The sequence below is a fragment of the Eucyclogobius newberryi genome, unplaced genomic scaffold (assembly GCF_026437365.1).
Source record: "Eucyclogobius newberryi isolate DKJ021-1_F unplaced genomic scaffold, fEucNew1.0.hap1 SCAF_12, whole genome shotgun sequence".
Taxonomy (NCBI): domain Eukaryota; kingdom Metazoa; phylum Chordata; class Actinopteri; order Gobiiformes; family Gobiidae; genus Eucyclogobius; species Eucyclogobius newberryi.
The window spans coordinates 15,750,032-15,772,159 of NW_027315746.1; the positions used below are offsets into that span (position 1 = coordinate 15,750,032).

The 22,128-nt window shown below is 41.8% G+C and overlaps 1 protein-coding gene across 3 annotated transcripts; it reads left to right on the top strand.

Annotated features, from left to right (window-relative positions):
• Positions 1-9,808: 9,808 nt before the first annotated feature.
• Positions 9,809-17,523, top strand: cop1 (COP1 E3 ubiquitin ligase). Of its 3 annotated transcripts, none has more exons than XR_011926059.1 (20): positions 9,809-10,558; positions 10,632-10,691; positions 12,075-12,172; positions 12,249-12,313; positions 12,694-12,813; positions 13,397-13,465; positions 13,535-13,594; positions 13,690-13,769; positions 13,867-14,045; positions 14,674-14,809; positions 14,879-15,022; positions 15,111-15,219; positions 15,334-15,415; positions 15,501-15,617; positions 15,842-15,959; positions 16,031-16,155; positions 16,237-16,397; positions 16,484-16,528; positions 16,695-16,826; positions 16,871-17,523. XR_011926059.1 is itself a non-coding variant. In XM_072440949.1 (19 exons), the coding sequence occupies exons 1-19, from the start codon at positions 10,182-10,184 to the stop codon at positions 16,710-16,712; spliced, it is 2,163 nt and encodes a 720-aa protein (XP_072297050.1). In that variant the 5' UTR covers positions 9,809-10,181; the 3' UTR covers positions 16,713-17,523. The 3 variants fall into 3 exon arrangements, 1 of the variants encoding a protein (XP_072297050.1); XR_011926060.1 differs by having other exon boundaries at positions 16,695-16,820; positions 16,865-17,523; XM_072440949.1 differs by having other exon boundaries at positions 16,695-17,523.
• Positions 17,524-22,128: the final 4,605 nt, after the last annotated feature.

Genomic DNA, 22,128 nt, shown 5'->3' on the forward strand with positions numbered 1-22,128 from the left:
AACGTTTAAGTCATTAACTGTACAACAAAAACGTGGATGCTTAAGATCAAGTCGCATAAAAGGTCAGATTACATTATGGGTTCCTGTGCAGGTTTGAGGAGCTTTCAAGTTGAAAAGAATAGCTTTTTGCTAAGCAAAATTCACACAAGGAGTAGGTAGGAACTATTTTTCTTAATTACGCATAGGCTACAATACAATCTAAGTCTTGATACCAAGTGACGCCTCTGTTACCTGAAAAGGATGCGTCCTGTTTCAAAAATATGGTTGCAATGAAAATAATGGTGAGAAAAAGTGAATTCCAGATGCAAAACACATTCATGTAAAAGTCCAAGGCTTTTGTTGCTGAGCAATCAGATTTGAGAATAGACCTAATATTTGACCCTGAGGTGTGCGTCCTCGTTTGGTAGTGCGCGCCTCAAAGTGACTGGCTGATACACCGGTCCATGCTGTAGTAATATCCTCCTCCATTCACTCTTCAATCTCCCTCTCTCTCTCTCTCTCTCTCTCTCTCTCTCTCTCTCTCTCTCTCTCTCTCTCTCTCTCTCTCTCTCTCTCTCTCTCTCTTCTCTCTCTCTGCAGAGTCCAAAGACATTTTTTTTTTAAATCAGGGAGCCCCTGCTCCCACTGTAACAGCACCGGTACGAGGGAAGTGATGGGCTGGAGGTGGAGTGAGGGAAGGTGGGCCAGTGATGCAAAGAACTGGCTGTAACATTGCAGACTTGCAGTACTGCAGATTTTACAAGGGAAATCCTTCTCTGTTTGTGAAAATAATAATGAAATATAGCCGCAAGCGGCAATGATCGGCCCTCGCCACGCCGCCGCCACGCCGCAAGAGGAGGGGGCGCTAACGCGCCCCAATTGTCCTTTTATTGCGCCTACTGCTGAATCTGTGACGCTGTCACATCTTCTCCCCTTTGTTTTACCATCAAAAAGCAATTTTATTTTGAATTCTTGGCACAATGTGCGGCTTTGCCGCACAGACACCGTGACTCTTTGAATAAAAATGTGGATCACTTTTGATCCTGAAGATGAGTCTCACCAAATTTCAGGTTAATAGGGCTAACGCCCTAAGAGGAGTTTGTGAAAGTATAAAGTGTAAACATGTTCTGGCGATTTCCCCATTGGAATAACATGGAAGGTTTCGGTCATCGTTACGGCAACGCCATAACAATTATGACATGGCTCTCATTGACTTTTTTGATGGGGATGCTAAAATTGAGTTGTGTGTCAAATTTCATATAATTTCGCAAAACTAAACATTTAACCTCCATATAAAATCTGTAGGGGGCGCTGTGGCGCCAAATGAATTTATTTCACTTCAAGTGGGTTTAGGGCAAAGAGTTTAACAACTGATTCTAATTTGACGCAATTCGGACTTTATCTGCGCAAACGGCAGAAATTTTAAATATGGGAGATTTCTGAAATTCTAGCTACAGTTTGCGGCTTCGCCGCACAGAGACCGTGAGAGGTATCAATGTAATTTGGATAACTTTTGATGTCCCACTCCTCAGTAGCATTTTCACCAAATTTCAGCTTTTTAGGGCCAACGCCCTGGGAGGAGTTCGTAAAAGTACGACGTTTGGAAAAACTCCAAAATCATGTTTAGCCATTTTTGAAGCAATATGGCCGACATTTGGTTGGGCGGACGGCGTTGCCGTAATAATATTTTTTACTTCTCTTGTCACCATCTACCTCTGCGCCAAATTTCATGATTCTACGATCAGATTTTTTTTGGGTCATTTCCCATCTCTCAATGCATTTTTGGTACATTTGGGGGCGCTGACGCGCCAATTTTTTTTTATTTTAGAAAAGGGAAATAGCCAGAATGTAGAGAGGCACGATTTTTAGAGGTGTGCAAATTTTTGTGACTTTTCGTCAATGTTCACTGGGTGAAAAATAGGGGGGTTGGTCCCGAGAAGAAGAAGAAGAAGAAGAATTAAAGCCGCAAGCGGCATCCAACGGCCCTCGCGGGCCGCCGGCCTTCCGACTCTGCTCTCTGCATTTTACAGAGATGGCGCTAACGCAATTGTCTAAGAACTAAGACAGCGACACATTGGACATGTACAATGCTGTGCTTAACCAGTGCAAATTAACACAAATGTCGGTCAAATGTGCAGCTCCAGCGCACAGAGACCGTGACACTTGGAATAAAAATATGGATAACTTTTGATGCTCCGCTTGTGTAGATTATTTTTCCCAAATATGAGCTTGATCGAGCTATTGCCCACAGAGGAGTTCATTAAAGTGTGAAGCATAAATGTGAACATTTCAAGGATTTGGCGTTTTTCCCATTTGTGACAGTATATTTGCAGCTCCACGGCACAGAGACCGTAGCACTTAAAATCAAAATATGGATAACTTTTGATGCCCCATTTGTGTAGATGATTTCCCCAAATATGAGCTTGATCGGGCAATCGGCCTAGGAGGAGTTGGTGAAAGTGTGAAGCGTGAAAATGTGGTCATTTTGGAGATTTCGCTGTTTTCCCATTTCTGACATATATTTGCGGGTCCGCCACACAGAGACCGTAGCACTTAGAATCAAAATATGGATAAGTTTTGATGGCCCGCTTGTGTAGATGATTTTCCCCAAATATGAGCTTGATCGGACAATCGCCCTAGGAGGAGTTTGTTAAAGTGTGAAGTGTAAAAATGTGGTGATTTGAGCGATTCTACGATTTTCCCATAAGGATAACATGGGATGTTTCTGTCAACGCTACGGTTACGCCGTACAAAATATGACTTTGGCTCTCATACTTGTATGATCAGGATGGCAAATTAGAATTTAGTGCAAAATGTCATGTCATTTGGAAAAACTCTATTGTTTATAGGCCACTCTGAAGGCCAAATAGTCAGAATTCTGGGAAACGTTTGCGGCTCCGTCGCACAGAGACCGTAAAAGTTATCCTTAAAATTTGGATAACTTTAGATGCACCACTTGTCTAGAGGACGTACACCGATTTTGAGGTTGGTGGGCAAAACGCACTAGGAGGAGTTCGTTGAAGTGTAAAACATAAAAATGTGGTAATTTGAGAGATTTTGCGGTTTTCCCATAGGGATAACATGGGAGGTTTCTGTCATCGCTACGACTACGCCGTAAAAATTTAGGCATTTTTGTGATTGGCTTTTGTGATCGGGACGGCAAAATAGAATTTTGGGTAAAGTTTAGACAATTTTGGTAAAACTAATTTTTGACCTTCAATGTTAATTTAAAGGTCACTCTGTAGGGGGCGCTATCGCGGCCATTTCAATTTTGTCAGCCTAAACTGGTCCAAACTAGAAAGTTTAACAACTGATTCAAATTTGGTCCTAATCGGACTGGTTTTGATCAAATGGGAGCAATTTTTAGATCTGCAATATTCCAAAATAAGTTGTCCAACTTTGCGGCTGCGCCGCACACAGACCGTAAAAGGTATCTCAAAAAATTGAATAACTTTAGATGCCCCACTTGTCCAGAGGACGTACGCCGATTTTGAAGTCGGTGGGCAAAACGCCCTAGGAGGAGTTCGTCAAAGTTTGACGTGAACAAAATGACTAACACAGCGTATTTTCATTTTCAAAGGAAGATGGCGGCCATAGGGTAAGTCTGGGGGCGTGGCCACAATGATTTTTTTTGTTCGTCCTCACGAGAGGAATGCGTGTCCCGAATTTCGTAGCTTTACGCCAAAGTTGACCTCGGGGCGTCTCCCATAGGCGCAATGTATTTTGACTTTTGTCGGTGGCGCTGTCGCGCCATTTTTTAACGAAAAAAAAAATGGCCCAGAAAAAATCAAATTTTTCGCCGATTCTGAATTTTGGGCAAAGTTTGGTGAGTTTTTGAGCATGTTCAGGGGGTCAAATTAGAGATCAAAAAGCAGAAGAACAAGAAAAATAAAAATAATAATATTTTTAGCAAAAACAATATAGCCGTTTCCACTATAACAACAAATTATACATCGTTTGAAAGCTCTAAGCCTTCCCGATGCCGCCATGGGGTGGAATCATCATTACGAGCGCTTACGCGCTTGTCACTCCCTATTCCGTCAGGATGCCCCGCCCACTCCCCATAGACTTCCATTAATTTGAGCAGATACAAGCATGGCCCATGCCTGCGGCATGGATTCTCGCGTACGGGACGATGCCAGGAGGGTTTTTGGAGGAATGCAGCGCTTCGCGCTGCTGTTGTCAACAATTAGTGAATGGGCTACGCCCATTCACTAATTGTCAACAATTAGTGAATGGGCTACGCCCATTCACTAATTGTTGACTATTTCTGTCATAGCAGGAGTAAGTATGCATGATCCATGCCTTCGGCATGGGCTAGTTCACTGTACTTGCCAGGGGCGACGGGGTACCAAACATGCGGGCTGCGCCCGCATGTTTGGTCAGACAGTTGCAACGCTGCCTTCGGCAGCGTTGCGGGAGCAATAGGCCCTCCGCCCTGCTGGGGCTCGGGCCTAAATATAGCCGCAAGCGGCAATGATCGGCCCTCGCCACGCCGCCGCCACGCCGCAAGAGGAGGGGGCGCTAACGCGCCCCAATTGTCCTTTTATTACATCTACTGCTGAATCTGTGACGCTGTCACATTTTCTCCCCTTTGTTTTACCATCAAAAAGCAATTTTATTTTGAATTCTTGGCAAAATGTGCGGCTTTGCCGCACAGACACCGTGTCTCTTAGAATAAAAATGTGGATAACTTTTGATGGTCCACCCCTGAAGATGAGTCTCACCAAATTTCAGGTTAATATGTCTAACGCCCTAAGAGGAGTTCGTGAAAGTCTAAAGTGTAAACATGTTCTGGCATCCGGTCATCGTTACGGCAAAACCATAACAATTATGACATGGGTCTCATTGACTTTTTTGATGGGGATGCCAAAATTGAGTTGTGTGTCAAATTTCATATAATTTCGCAAAACTAAATATTTAACCTCCATATAAAATCTGTAGGGGGCGCTGTGGCTCCAAATTAATTTATTTCACTTCAAGTAGGTTTAGGGCAAAGAGTTTAACAACTGATTCTAATTTGACGCAATTCGGACTTTATCTGCGCAAACGGCAGAAATGTTAAATTTGGGAGATTTCTGAAATTCTTGCCACAGTTTGCGGCTTCGCCGGAGACCGTGACAGGTATCAATGTAATTTGGATAACTTTTGATGTCCCACTCCTCAGTAGCATTTTCACCAAATTTCAGCTTTTTAGGGCCAACGCCCTGGGAGGAGTTCGTAAAAGTACGACGTTTGGAAAAACTCCGAAGTCATGTTTAGCCATTTTTGAAGCAATATGGCCGACATTTGGTTGGGCGGACGGCGTTGCCGTAATAATATTTTTTACTTCTCTTGTCACCATCTACCTCTGCGCCAAATTTCATGATTCTACGATCAGATTTTTTTTGGGTCATTTCCCATCTCTCAATGCATTTTTGGTACATTTGGGGGCGCTGACGCGCCAATTTTTTTAATTTTAGAAAAAGGAAATAGCCAGAATGTAGAGAGGCACGATTTTTATAGGTGTGCTAATTTTTGTGACTTTTCGTCAATGTTCACTGGGTGAAAAATAGGGGGGTTGGTCCCGAGAAGAAGAAGAAGAAAGAAAGAATAATATTCCGATGCGAAAACAATGTTTCCCATTTTTCAAATATCATAAACTATACATTTTCGGAAAGCGCTCGCGCTTTCCTACCTCATGGTGTGGGTCCCTGGTCACTGACGGGTACTTTCGTTAATTTTGAGTGGGCTCCGCCCACTTTGTGTTTTTGGCCCTCTATACAGTAATAATGTTCAATTTTTGCATTACATGCTTATATGCACGGAACATGCAAGAGATGGGGAACGTATTCGTGAGCTACTTAGCGCAAATGAGTGCTTTATATGGGGATCTCAATGTAAAGTGCTCGTTTAGTGCGTACTTTTGCACGGGCTTCGCCCGTTTACAACGGTAATGTTCCATTTTCCTACTACTAATTAGTATGCACGGGGCGTACGTGAGTGAAGGAGTGCGTTAGTGAGTGTTTGGAAGTGGGCGAGCGCTTCGCGCTCGATTTCGTGCGCACTATGTGCGCACTTTCGCAGCCGTGCTTCGCACGGCCTTACGAGATTAATAGGCCTCTCGCCAGCTTGTGGCGCTCGGGCCTAATTACACACACACACACACAAGCATGCACGCACGCACACACACACACACACACACACACACACACGCACACACACACACACACACACGCACACACACACACATATATATATATATATATATATATATATATATATATATATATATCACACACACACATTTATATGTGTGATAAATATATATATATCACATCACACACACACACACACACACGTTTCAATCACATATAATGATCTGTGATTGAAAGCAGAGCAGAAGTTGGTGGGGGATTGGCTGTTGTGTAAGTGCATTTGAGTACTTCTTTACATTATTGTTCTTTACACTCTTCAAAGTGAAAGAGGTAAGTTCCCAGGGGCCCCCTCTTCCCCCTCTCTTGAGTGTTGAACTATCTCACAGCTCTCCCTCTCCTGCTCTGGCTCTCCTCACTGGTACATGGACAGCAACATCTGCCAAGCACATGAAAAGAGCTTGTGCAAGGGTTTCATCATCCAAGTTTGCTACCTGCTTTGTGCCGAACTCTAGCACTCATGTGGGCCACACCGGAGCCCGGGAAAATAATCTTGTGATGGAAAATTGTGGTTCTGTCAGAGAACCAGGGGATCGTTCACACAGGGAAAATTCCCTGGACATTCAAGAAATAAAGGTGTATTAAAGTGTAGATGCAAACAGAAAAAGATGTCTGAAGCCATAGGCATGCAGACTTCTTCGTCTTTGGAGACAGTTTTATATCAGTTGAGTTTTACTCATGTCTCACACCTGAGTTTTAGACCCGACTGTTTTTCTCAGGCTCTCTTTGCAAACAGGCCCCTGCTGCAGGAGATGGAGATGCCGGAGGAGGCCACTGGCAGTTATGGCAGGGGCCCCTAAAGGGGCAAAATACAGTTCCTAAAGAGTGGGAGGCAGGAATTCCACAATCCCAGGCTGCCTGAAGATCTGCCTGCACAACATTCAGCTTTTTCTGCTGGCAAAGAGCCTCTTTGAAATCCAGCTGCAACTGTGTTGGAAAAAAGGAAACAAGGGGACAGGGAGGGGAGGGTTTGCGAGAAAGAAACCAAACGGAAGGGAAAGGGGGATGAAGGAGAAGAGACAGAGCACAAAGAGTCTGCAGCGGCCTGTGCACTGGACTCTGAATGGGCCTCACCCCCCACTGTACAGGACCTCCACAGATTATCCCTCATGTGAGCGTGTGGGTTCTGACCTCACCAACCCCGGACCTGCTGCCGGTCTTCACTCTCTCTCCAACTCACTCACACACTCACATCTCACATCTCCCCTCTGCACTGTCTGCCACCAACTCAAACTTTCTTCTACCAATGTGCCTCCTCAAGCTGAAGACAAGGACCAGCAGCAGCAGAGCTCAACTGATGCAGGATAAATAGAGGAAGGAAGAAAGAGGCGCAGGTCGCTTTTTCACACAGGCACCAAATAGAGGTGGTCAGTGGGGGGGCAGAACGCAGCATACATAGAGAGGGTCAGAGGGGGCAGAGCACAGTTCAGCCTATACTATGTGGCAGGTGATTTGGTTGCCAATGGTTTCTATTTTGTACTTAAGTGTGTAGAGGAAGGACGACTGATATAATTGACATCCTGTTATGTCCATTGTCCTCATGTCAAAACCCGACCAATCCTTTTCACACTACATATATTTCATGGTAGTGTCTCCTCACGAATTCATTTCCATTTTTAGTGCATCGTGTAAGTTTCCTCTTGCTTTAAAAAATGCTCCCTGTTATACAAATAAACTCTCCTTATGTTTTATTTGTAAAGCCGCAGGTGGATGTTTGAATGACAAGACAGAGTTTGTGTTGACACACAGCTTGACCTAGCATTTGGTGGATCTGACCAGCCTACCCACCGGCCGATATTTGATGTAAAAGAATATAATCTGATCCCTCGCAAAAAGACAAACACGTGCAGTGCTGTGTTTGATTGAAATGGTAATATTCTACTAGAGTTCCAGAGCTCATATATTGCTCCTTTATGTCCGGGGATTGGGAAAATTAACAGGCCTATCATCTATTAAGAAAGACATTTTTGAGAAAGTAAGAAAATCCTCTTAGTCGCAGAGGAGTGAGCACAGTAATATGTATATGAACCTATTTCATTACTTTATTTTAACTTAACCAGCGTACAGGAAATGTGTTCAGACACACAAGTAACAAGGACCCCGCTAACCAGGACCCCACAAACATTGAGCTAACACTGCTAGACCTATATTAATCATTTGTAAAACTATAATATGATGTAAATACTGTACTGTGACTTATCACCAGGACAATACACTGAAGTCACTTTACTTGCCATTTATCCTGTCAATATGCTGAACTGTACATAAACATCCATCCCATCTTCTCTTCACATATCCTGGTTGCGAGGGCAGCAGTCTAAGCAGGAACTACACAGCTTCCATCACCCCAGACACTTCCTCCAGCCCCTCTGTGGGATCCTGAGGCATTCCCAGGCCAGCCAAGGGATATATTACCACTAGCGTATCCTGGGTCTTCCCCGGGGCCTCTCCGCGGTAGGACATGCCCAGACCACATGGGAGGCGTTACTAGTATCCGGAACAGAGGCCCGAGCCACCTCCGCTGGCTCCTCTCAACATTGAGGAGCAGCGGCTCTTCTCTGAGCTCCTCCCGTGTGACTGAGCCCCTATCTCTAAGGGTGCTTGTATCCGCAATCTTATGCTTTCGGTCATCACCCAAAGCTCATGACAATAGGTAAGAGTAGGAACGTAGATTGGCCGGTAAATTGGGAGCTTTGCCTTTCGACTCAGCTCCTTCTTCACCAGAACAGCCCGGTTAAGCAACCGCATCACTGCAGACACTGCACCGATCCACCTGTCAATCTCACCTTCCATCCTTCCCTCGCCAAGATACTGGAATTTCTCACCCACCTACAAAGGGCAAGCTACCTGTTTATGGTCGAGATCTATGGCCTCGGGTTTTCTAATCTTCATCCCAGCTGCTTCACACTCGGCTACAAACTGTCCCAGTGCTTTTTGCAGGTCCAGATTTGCAGGAGCCAGGACAACATCATATGCAAACAGTAGAGATGAGATCCTGTGGTTCCCAAACTGGACTCCCTCCGATCCCTGACAGCACCTAGTAATTCTGTCCATAAACAATGGAAAGAAGGAATACCTAAGCATAAAGATATATTGTACATTTGTGGCCTTATATTTTACTGTACACACAAGGTTGTGCTGAAAAACATCAGACATCTCGGTCCAGAAAAGTGCAGTGCTAGGAACAGCAAAGATACTGCGCAAAACCCTGAAGCTCCTAGGCCTTGAGGACCCAAGCTTGAAGGGGGATAAATAGAGACCCGAGGAGGGTATATATAATATATCTATATCTATATCTATATCATATCTATATCTATATCTATATCTATATCTATATCTATATCTATATCTATCTATCTATATATATATATATAGATATTATATATATATATATATAGATATTATATATATATATATATATATATATATATATATATATATATATATATATATATATATATATATATATATATATATATATATATATATATATATATAGATCGATAGACAGATGAAGACACACAGACATAATGTATGTTGAACATACACTGCACTCTCCTTGGCTAAATTACTTTGAACAATGTATTTTTACTCCAATCCACAAGAGGTCACCATTTGACAATAAAACCAACCGAGCAAACTCCAAAACCTCTTCGCAGCTCCAGCAGCAACACCGGCTAATCTTTGGACAACGCAGTAACTACCGTAACAAGCCTGTTTTATTTTTCTAGCATTGCTATTTTCTGTCTCTTTTTGCTTTTTTTATTCGGAGCCATTCCTGCCGATGTGCCGGCGCGGCGATTACGCCAAAGCATTTGATTTGGATCACTCTCTGGATGTTTTGACCACAGTTCAATCTCAGTGATGTTAGCATACAAACAAGCTAGTTAGCCAAGTGCTGCTGTAACTTAGCGTCCAGACTCGAGAGCGAGGGAGACATCGGTGCAGCCCGGATGGTTTAAACGGCAAGATATTCGGGATTCGCGGGAGTTTAGTCGGCTTTGCACCATGTCAAGCAGCCGACCGCAGCTAAACATTGTCGGAGGAGCGAGTTCGGTGCCCGGGACCAGCGGCAGTGGAGGCGGCGGCACTGGAAGCTCCAATTCCGGCGGAGGAAGCAGCGGCGCAGTTACGAGTAATGGGAACAGTTCTACAAATGTGGTGCCATCTTCTCGGAGCCCGGCATCAGCAGCCGCTGGCAGTGACAGCGTCTTGTCGGTGCCAAGTTTGTCCGTAGCAGTGCCGTCTCCGTCATCCAGGGCCGGGTTTGCCTCCCTGAACAGACCCTCAGCCTCCACCAGCAGCAGAAAGAGGTCCCTCCACCAAGCCCCACTTTACAATGGACTGTTGAACTCTTATGAGGATAAAAGCAACGATTTTGTCTGGTTAGTGTGGCAGGGGTGAATGTTGTGGCTTTGAAAGTCTTGAGTCAATCTTAATTTTATTTCTTTTTCACAGCCCCGTTTGTTTTGAGATGATTGAAGAAGCACACATGACAAAGTGTGGGCACAGTTTTTGGTAAGTGTCAATTCCTGCAAAACAAAATATTGAAGTGCATGACTTTTTTTAACGTGCAAAAACAGTAGCACACTTTACTGTTTATGCACATTGATGTTATGCATTTGTTTCTGAATTATGAAAAATTGGGGCCTTTTCCTTGGTGATATAAACATAGAATATAAAACATAGGGTATTATGCCTTTTTAATGGGAAAAATCTTGAATACATGAATCCGGCTCCAATACAACCTATTCATCGGATTCAAACAATACATTGCTAGAGTATTGATATTGGCTAAGGCAATAATTGATATTGCAACAAACTAAATCTGTCGCAGTAGCAGTTTGCCTTCTAGTGTTAAAGACAATACTTTATTCTCAATACCAATTTCAATACCACAATGATAATTCAAAAATGTTCGTCATTAGGTCATGGTTTAATAAAATAAACATTCTAAAATAGCTTTTTTTTAAAATTTAGATCAATACTTGTGTGTTGAGTATCTATTTTTGATACTAGTTTTAGTATGGATAAATATCCGATTTTTGATACTTATGACAACCCTATTTCTTTCTGAGAAAAATGTAGTTTTTTTATAATGAAATAGTTGAAAAAGGCAATGTTATAATATGGCTTAAATTTCTCTTTTTTACTCTTGGTTTTGAGTCTGTGCAGTTTTGACAGCTTGATCAGTGAATTAAGGCATGCACATTTTTTTACACTGTTTAATGTTTCACTGTTTACAGACTAAATAGCTTTAAGTTCAGCTTGAGGGCAAACAACTACACTATGGGGAGCCATTTTAGCCTCCTCTATTAACGATTAACGACGATTTTCTTGGCCCAAATCTGAGTCTCATTTCCTCGTGGCGTGGACTGCCGATTAGTCCTGCCACGTATCAATCATAGAACGCACCTACCGCTCACCTGCAGCCTCGTTCTGGCTCATCACCAGGAGAGCAGCACGTTTCCCTGTGTCTAAGCGCATGTATCTATCATAAGTTATTTGTTCTTTTCTTCTGTATCTATCTCTGTATCTACCTGCGTTGCATCAATGGAATTTCCCCATGTGGGACAATAAAGGATTATCTTATCTTATCTTATAATATAGTCCCCTCAGTGTTCAGGACAAAATTAAGACAGAGAAAGACAGTTCGAGCTGGCTCTGAAGAGACGGAATTCTACGGGAGACGAGTGATGCAATGCGATCCATTGTGCTAATAAACAAACGCACATGTGGCAACAAGGCTTTTTTGTGCGTCCGCATGCGCACTTCCACTTGAGTTCTCAAATTGGCAAAAAATCGTCCATTTCGCCTTTTTTAATGGAAAATGCTGGCTTATATGAAACCTACCGGTAAACATCATCATACATTTATTACCAAGTACATTTTTGTTTACAGTTTCAAATGCATACGACGAAGTTTGGAGGACAGCAACAGGTGTCCGAAGTGTAACTATATTGTTGATAATGTGGATCAGTTGTACCCAAACTTTCTTGGTAAGTTTAACTTCGTATATGCATATACATTTTTTGTTTATTGTAGTTTTGTCACGTTTATCTTCTTACCCTACAGTAAATGAGCTGATTCTCAAACAGAAGCAAAGATCAGAGGAGAAAAGATTGAAACTAGATCATCCTGTGAGTTAACACACAGAGTAAATTCTTGCTCAACTATTGACATTCCCTGTGCATCAATTAGTCAACTAAAAGGGGTTTCATTAGCAAAATGTCTCAAATTTCTCTCTAATCCAACCATATATTTGGAGTACTAGTAAACTGCATATTTGTATATAAGAAAACAGATTTAATTCCCAATTCAATCCCAAATTCACTCCATGCACTCTCCTTTTTGATCTTGTCCATTAAAAACCTTTATAATCCCACATAAATAATGAATTGACTAATGAACACATCTGGTCGACTAAGGCATCATTGGCTTTACTTTTATAGACTAAACAATGCAGATGTGTCCCTTTTGCCTGTTCTTCCTGAGACTGATGACGCTCTGTTGCCCATAGAATGGATCACGGTGGCAGGTCTTCCAGGACGTTCTGAGCCCAGACCAGGAGAACCTTGACCTAGCAAATGTGAATCTGATGCTCGAGCTCCTGGTTCAGAAAAAAAAGCAACTTGAGTCGGTAAGAAGACACGTTTTGAATAAACTAATAAGTCAAGTTTTTAATAAACTTAAGAAGTAGAGTTTTGAATTTAACATCCAAGTTCAAAGTCTGGCTGTAACATTCATCTTACTGTATCTCTTGGCTGTTTCCTTCTTCCTCTTCTTGTGTCGTCCAGAGGAACTTTCAAAACTACTTTTTTCAATAACAACATTGCATTACAAGGAATGCCTTTTTGTTGTAGGGATGTCACAATATGAAATAGATGACCAAACCCTCAATATATGAACAGCTTTTATGAAATCAAACTTTCTCAGTAATATGTGACACAAACGACCTGACGGAAGATTTACTTTTACTTTTTTCAAATGTAAATTCAATTAAAATGTCTTTTATTTTCTTAAATTGTCACTATTTATAATTTTTTAGTCCTTACGAGTAATATTATGAATACCCTAGAATTGGATTTTCTTGTCAAATAATCTTGACATCCCTATGTTTGTATTTGCATTTCTCTGTTGAGGATTCTGAGTAGTTTTTTTTTTTTTATTTGAGTCATTATCAGTGCAAGAAGATGGCCTTCACACATTCTCTTTTTCAATAGGAATCTCAAGCAGCGCAAAGACAAATCCTAATGGAGTTTCTCAAAGAGGCGAGGAGAAACAAGAGAGAGGTACTCTTTTGTTTGTGAGTTTGAAATCATAAATTGAAGATAATTATTATAATATGTACTTGTCATCAGCAACTAGAGCAATTGCAGAAAGAGCTCAACTTTCTTGAAGAAGACATCAAACGTGTTGAGGTAAATGTAAACCACTCCTCTCTTTTGCAGAATATTTCATACTATTGACACGTCATATTTATTGTCAAAGTCAACATCTGTGTCCACTTTTCCAGGAGATGAGTGGGCTGTATTCTCCGATGAGTGAGGCAGATGGCACAGTGCCTAATGTGGAGGCTCCCTCTCCAGCTCCCAGGTACAGCGCAGCAAATTATAGCTTTGGAAAATCAGTACTCTTCAATTATCATCATGTTGCTTATTTTAAACGTAACATGTTGCTTATATTTTTGCAGTTGTAGTAGTATTATTGATCCACCAGACTATAATCAGCCGCCGGGTTTTGGTGGTTCATCACAGGGCAAAAGACAGACTTGGTACAACAGCACACTAGCATCGAGAAGAAAGAGACTGACGGCACATTTTGAGGACTTGGAGCAGTGTTACTTCTCCAACAAAATGTCCAGAATCACAGGTATCGATCCAGCTGTTGACGTGATAATTCTATTTGTAAAAGTGTCTTCAAATGAGATGCTCTGCCTGTCCAAAAAAAAAGTCACCACAGAAAAAATATTATTACAATATTTTGTAGGACCGCCGCCTTTAGCTTTGATTACAACACATTCAGTCTGGCACAGTTTCAATAAGCTTCTGCAATATTAAAATATTTAGTTGGATCCAATGTTGCATTATTTTTCCCCAATTGATCTTGTATTGATGATGTGAGAGTGAATACTGCACAAAGCCTCCTCCAGCTCATCCCAAACACTCACTTGAGTTCAGATCTGTAGTACATTAGTTTCTGCTTCTCCTTAGATGTTTTCTCTGCTTGATGCCAATGATTTAACCTTCTAAACAGACATTTTTTTTCAATGACCACGGGATTAGTCTTTCCACATGGTTGTTTCAGAAATGAGAAGCCACTCGCTGCATCAGTTGGGTTTAAATAGCAGCTGAAAGATCACCACCCATGCAGTAATTCTCCAGTAGGAGGCTCGAGTAGGAGTTTTTGCTTAGTTGAATCCAAGTGGCGAGTTCATTTTTTGGACGGGCAGTGTATCATGCCAATTGTAATAACTGGGTGACTCATTATTTTTTGTTAGATGAAGGCAGGAATCTGAATCAGCTGGATGACTTTATGGAGTGTCTATCCAAGTTCACCCGCTACAACTCAGTGCGCCCCCTCGCCACCCTTTCATACGCCAGTGACCTCTATAATGGCTCTAGTATAGTGTCCAGGTAGGAGTGGTTGTGTAATGTGGCATCTTTCCATTTGGAAGTGAAAGTGACGTCTGTGTTTGTTTTCAGTATTGAGTTTGACCGTGACTGTGACTACTTTGCCATTGCCGGTGTGACCAAGAAAATAAAGGTCTTTGAATACGGCACTGTGATCCAAGATGCAGTAGATATTCACTATCCAGTCAATGAAATGACCTGCAATTCTAAAATCAGGTAACGTGTGGGCACAGACAAAGAGATTAAGAACATACAGGTATTGTCTACACAAATACACAGCTAATATTCCTTCTTTGTCAATCAGCTGTATCAGCTGGAGCAGTTATCACAAGAACCTTCTGGCCAGCAGTGACTATGAGGGGACTGTCATCCTGTGGGATGGATTTACCGGTCAGAGGTCCAAAGTCTATCAGGTACATCATTTTATCGCTTGCTCTGATGAGATGTGAAATATTTTGTTTACGTTTGGTTGATTTGACATAAATCAGTTTCTTGGTATGTTTCTAAAAATGTTATATAATTTCTAGGAGCATGAAAAGAGGTGTTGGAGTGTTGACTTCAATCTGATGGACCCCAAGCTCTTAGCCTCAGGTTCAGATGATGCTAAAGGTAAATTAACTAAGTGAGGTTGGAATGTATATTTGAAACAAGTGTTTGGTGTACAGAAATCTGTATTTTTGTTGTTTTTCTTTAGTAAAATTATGGTCAACAAATCTTGACAATTCTGTGGCCAGTATTGAAGCCAAGGCAAATGTCTGCTGTGTTAAATTCAGTCCAACGTCCAGATATCACCTGGCCTTTGGCTGTGCAGGTGAGCAAAGAGCCAGGGTTTTTTACTACTTCATTCTACATTCTTCATACTTTAAAATCCACAAAACTTAATTTAAATTTGTAACATCTAGCTGCCTCCTTTGAGTCATTAACAGTTATGTGATTTTTTAAATATTAGTAATATTAGTAATCACTGGGTGTCAATGTTGCTTCGACTATTTGGTAAAGTCCTTTTTAAAGAATGTTTTATTTCTCGTCTGACAGACCACTGTGTTCACTACTATGACCTACGTAACACTAAGCAGCCAATCATGGTTTTCAAAGGCCACAGAAAAGCTGTGTCTTATGCCAAGTTTGTGAATGGAGATGAAATAGTCTCAGCGTAAGTATTGTTTTCCCCCCTTTCAAGCTAAAATATTTATTACATGCTGACTAACACTTTGAACTTTGCAGATCTACAGACAGTCAGCTAAAGTTGTGGAACGTCAACAAAACCCATTGTCTGCGTTCATTTAAGGGGCACATCAACGAGAAGAACTTTGTCGGTCTGGCTTCCAATGGAGACTATGTGGCTTGTGGTATGTGTTTACTCAAAACTTTGAAGAAAATCATTGTGAGATAATGGCACAATGTTGTCATCGTGGTCTGGTTCCCTATAGGCAGCGAAAACAACTCGCTGTACTTGTACTACAAAGGACTTTCAAAAACACTGCTAACGTTCAAGTTTGACACCGTGAAAAGTGTTTTGGACAAAGATAAGAAAGAAGATGACACCAACGAGTTTGTCAGTGCAGTTTGTTGGAGGGCCTTGCCAGACGGAGTGAGTTGACAAACATGATTGATATTTCACATTAAAAGATGGATTTACGTTTTGTGTAACATTAATTTACTGCACTTTATTTTTAGGAGTCAAATGTGTTAATCGCTGCAAACAGTCAGGGAACAATCAAGGTTGGTTATTTGTATTTAGTTACTGTTAATAATAAGACCTAATTCAAGAGTCCCATAAGTAAAGTATCTTGCCATGAAGTATAAACCCTGCTACACTGGATAGTCTTGTTGCTTTAAAATCCCGACAGGTCTGACAACACTTAATCCACTTTTTTCGTCCTTACAGGTACTTGAGCTCGTGTGAAGACCAACATTTGTACAAGTTCTCAAAATAAGTCGGCGTCTACAGGATCAGTTTTGGGGCAACCACAGCCCTAGAAGGTAGAAACTGAAAACGCCGCCAGAACAGCTGCTGTGAACCTGAGTTGTCCTGTTCTAATCAAACGGTTTAAAGACCACAACATCAAAGTTCAGAGGACCCAACTTGAACCCATTTCAGAACAAGAGACTTTCAAAAGCATTTGTTTTGTAAAAGTAAAGCTATATCGACACCATTATTATTCTCTTTATGGTTTTAGGTCAAATTCTCCAATTAGTACTTTTTAATAACGCTGTTGATCTTAAGTGCATCTTCTAAGTCCCATAATGATGCACTTACTCTTTTAAAGGCCAAAGCACAAGACTAAATTAAGAAAAATGATGTGTCCACGTCCAGTTTTAAAACCCTTTTGTCTGTCTGCTCTGTTTTTCCTTTGTATGTACAGTAATTCTGTGTTCTTTTTCAGTACGGGAGAATCCTGTTTTAATAAATATAACTTGAATTTCACTCTGTCCAGTGTAATTTCCCCTACAGAACATCAAATGTCATGGTTTAAAGCCATATCGCACGCTGATAGAACTGAAATTGGAATGGATCTCTGACCTTCAGTTGTTTGTAACAAATACAAAAACACCATTTTAGGAGCCGTTTGGTGTAGTAAATGTCACAACTTGAACACTGAATTGCAATTCAAGTTAGAGCTTTTGTTCAGATGAAAATTAGAAAAAACTGGTCTGTTTTATGATCAAGTGAGAGGTGTTTTGTACCTGTATCTTAATAAATTATTTATAAATCACATTTGTTTTTTGGCTCTTTGTTGTAGGCTGTTGTAGAATAATGTATTTCTTCCATAGATAATTGTAAAGATCAAAGTGTGGTGTGTGCCCGTTTGGAGGGCGCAGAGCCGTGCCAAAGGGGGCGTGAAACATTTGGAGAAATGACCGCGTACATTCGCCTCTGCAACTACAGCGGCAGCTTCTTCCGAGTGTGCCCCGCCTGCAGTCGCACGGTGTGGGAAGCTGTGCTGTGAAGTGCTGTTTGGTTCACCAGTCTCTAAATTACTTTCGCAGGGGCAAGTGTTTGTTTAAAACTATTATCTTGAAAAATATCAAGGCAAGTTTCAGGGCCGGCCCAAGCCTTCAGGGGGCCCTAAGCGAAAACATTTTTGGGGGCCCCTCACCACGTCATCAGAATCAGTTTTATTGCCATTGTCAGTAAACAATTCACATATGGGAACTTTCTTCAACGCAAACAAAGCGCACCAAAACTCCAGGGCATCCGTTTGCCAGTTAGTTTATTCTCAACCCCTCACAAGCTCAAATATTGATAACTTAAATCCCACAATGCAACTTGGTATTCCGCTGACATCACCTCTACTCCCTGTACAAATAACACACGTCCCAGATATGTTTTTGGGCGTATTTGTGGGCGTTAAAGGTCTACAGCCACATTAGCACATTAGTTTAAATTAATGAACAGGGGGGGTCTGGGGGCCCTCCCCCTGAAATTTTCAGACCTTTTTTGGGTCTTCTGGTGCATTTTAATGTGGTCCAACCGGCTAAAGTAAGAGTAAAATGTTGAGGTTGTAATGCTATAAAATGATGATGTGATGAAAATGTGCCAGGAGAAAATGACTAAAGCCAGTTATTAATACATTAGTGTACTTAATTACTCAATACAATATTGGCTATGAAAATAATTATGATCAAATTGATTCATTTTAACTGAAAATGTAAAAGTAATAGTTCCATCCATCCATCCATTTTCTACCGCTTGTTCCCTTTCGGGGTCGCGGGTGACTGGAGCCTATCCCAGTGACTTCGGGCCTTAGGCGGGGTACACCCTGGACAGTGGCCAACTTGTCGCAGGGCCAACACAGAGACATAGACATTACAGACAGTTCACGCTCACATTCATTCACTAGGGCCAATTTAGAGTCACCAATTTTTACCTAACACATGCATGTCTTTGGATGGTGGGAGGAAGCCGGAGAACCCGGAGAGAACCCACGGTAACACGGGGAGAACATGCAGACTCCACCCAGAGAGATCATGTTATGTTGGTCTGGTCCGGGAATCGAACCCATGATTTCCTTCTTGGGAGGCAAGAGCGCTAACCGCCTTTGCCACCGTGCACTAAAAACCGTGCAATAAAAAAAGTAATAGTTATCCTTACTAATTTATCTTTTACAGCTCCCAACTGTTCCTTCTTGCCAAAGTGACAAAACAAGTTATATTAAATTAAACAAATGGCATAAGCATTGCTTGATTAACAATTAACACTGATAAAACAGTGCAAACATGTTATTCCCAGAGAATGAACAGAACTAGAAGTGAAGGTCCAAACCTAGCTATAGTGAAGAAACTGCGTTTCTGCAACTTTGCCACTTTTGTATAAAAATATATAGTATTATTCTATAACAGACGCAATCATAATATGTCTGGTTATTTTTCACTATCAATTTATTATAATTTATAACAAATAGTCTAATGATGCTTTTTAAATAAATTGAAATGTTTTATTGCTCTATTAGAAGTTAATTATAATATAAATGTTTGTTCTGATCAGAACATCACACACTGGACTCTGTGTGAAACAATGCTGCAATGTGATTGGCTGATGGACCTGACATGCATAAACCTTTACGTTCTTCTTATTGCACTTTAAGAAGTCAAAGTAAAACAGACATCACGAGTCACGATTGATCTCACACATGGTGATGTGAGAGAGAGGGGACGCAAACTCAAACCCGCTCATCTCTGACTGAGGCTGCACAGGGGCCCGGGACAGGGGCCCGGGACAGGGCCGCACACTGTTCACTCCAAAGTCTCACGTCAGAGGTTCTGGACGAGACGGCGCTCGTCTGGACCGGATCTCCGCCTCTTAGTGACCGGGGCATAGAGGCCCCTCACCGGCCTCACCTGCAGCTGACACTACCGGGCTGGTGTAAATGTGAAGCTCATTATCTTTCATTCAGACACATATTGTGCGCGGGGCAGAGCTCTCGTCGCCTCCAGCCTGAGCGAACTAACGTGACAGAATCGTGTTGTTTTAAACAGCAGCATTAACCGTCTCTTTGTAAGAGAAGTTCAATACCTGGAGAGTGTTGTTGAGTTTGCAGTTTCTTTACATCGTCAAAAAGTTTCTTCTTTCGTTTTTCGGCACCAGGGGGATATATTCCTCTGGACATGAGGACCACGTTCTGTTGTGTTTATGTTTCGCTCTTCTGCTCGCGCACAATGAAGTTGCCCAATCAGCGCAGGTCTGGTGTCTTGGTTGCCAGATTGTCATTACAAATAAATGCGGTTTGTGCGTCATGTTACCGCTGTGTGCGCTGCCGCGCCAGCAGCGCTCCTACACTAGTGGCGCACGCTGCGCTTGCACTTCGCATAAGACAGGTTGCCAGATTGGGGGCCCTATTAACGCCTCGGGGCCCTACGCGGCTGCTTAGTTCGCTTATAGGCTGGGCCGGCCCTGGCAAGTTTATTTGTAGAGCAAAATTCATACACAAGGCAATTCGCTTCACATAACTGGGGAAAAAATGCATTAAAATCACAAAACAGATTATGACTTGGAAGAGTGCAAAGAAAAGTAATTTCAGTACTATGCACAGCTAAAAAAAATTGCTTAGTCCTGACTCTGGCACCAGCAGGAGGCCGGTCCCTGAGGGCCTAAGAGTCTGAGATGGTTCATATGGCACTAACATGCCCAAGATGTACTTTGGTGCTAGGCCAAGCAGAGCTGCTTTAAAGTCTCTTCTCTGAGCCACAGGGGGCAGTGCAGAGACCTGAGAACAGGACTAATGTGATCATACTTCCTGGTTCTTGTCAGGACCCGAGCAGCAGCGTTCTGGATGTACTGCAGCTGTTTTACAACTCGTTTGGAGAGGCCAGTGAGCGGCCGTTACAGTAGTCTAATCTACTGGAGACAAACGCGTGGATAAGTCTATCCAAGTCTGGTTTTGACACTGCTTTTGAAATGTTTTTTTAGATATTAAAAAGCTGCTGATGTTATTGATTTGACAAGGCTGTTAAAGTTAAAGTCTGAGTCCATTATTACCCCGGATTTCTGACTTGATTTGTATATTTTAGAGCGAGAGACTGGAGGTGACCGCTAACACTTTCTCTTTGTTTCTTTGGGCCAAAGACGATGATTTCAGTCTTGTCTGAGTTCAGCTGGAGAAAGTTGTTTTGCATCCACAAACTGATCTGTTGGATGCAGTGACAAAGTGAATCCACTGGTGCATATTCACCTGCCGACAATGAAACATAGATCTGAGTTTTGTCTGCATAATTGTGATAGGACACATTTTCGCTGCAACAGACCTAATGGCAACATGTAGAGGTTGAACAAAAGGGGTCCCAGGATTGACGATTGGGGCACCCACAGGTCTGTTTTTACACACATATAAACATATTTAAAAAGTAGCCTGATTAAGCATGAATCCAAGTTGCTAATCCTAGTTGGCATAGTCCTTTGGGTTCAAAATGTAACCCTTTATAGGTTTATATTTATCTTCAAAAATCAAGGATCATTTTCAATAGCTTCTAAGTCAAGTGACCTAGAATGTCAAAGCTAAGTTATTATAGTAGAGTCTCCAGGTATAATGCACACTTTTTACTTTTTCAATTTCATCCTTCTTCACCACGGTACAGAAATGTGCAGACATTACGAGTGACATACATGTTTTGAGCATCAGAAAAACGCTCAGTGCCAAACACAGAGAGGAGTGGTTCAGCCTGCCTCTGTGCCCCTCACATATGTTTGCCTCTGTCCCTCCTCTGTCTCTCCCCCTTCTCAACTCTGTCCTTCCTCCGTCCCCCCTCTGTCCCGCCGCACGCGCTTCTCTCCTGGTTCCCCTTTTGCTAGACGCCCTCCCTGTAAAAATAAATTGATAAGGTTTCGCTTTTATTTTGGTAACTTCCTGTGTGAGGAGTAACCGTGAAACGGAAATCTCAAATAAATCTATCTAATATTAGAGTCAAGGAAAAGATGCAATGTAACGGTGAAAACTGAAAAAAACATAACAAGTTAGAAAAACCCACACTAGAAAGAGGAACAAGGTTTGTATTATGAATGAATGTATTATTTAACCATTTTAAATTATTTGACAAATGTATGGAAACAGTTATGCTAAGGTAATGAACTAGTAACAGTGATTATATGGACAAAATGGTAATTAGTCTTTATTTGTTCTTACCTAGCTCTGACGTTGGTTGAATGACACGGAATGGAAACAATAAACACTCATTTAACCATCTGTTCTGGACTTCTCAATTCGACCGGAAGCTACACTCCCCTTTATGTTTAACTTTTGAACTTGCTCTGCTACTTATTGTGTTACTTGGCGGTTGGCAGCCAACTGAAAAGGTGCATTTACCGCCACCTAATGTAGTTGTAC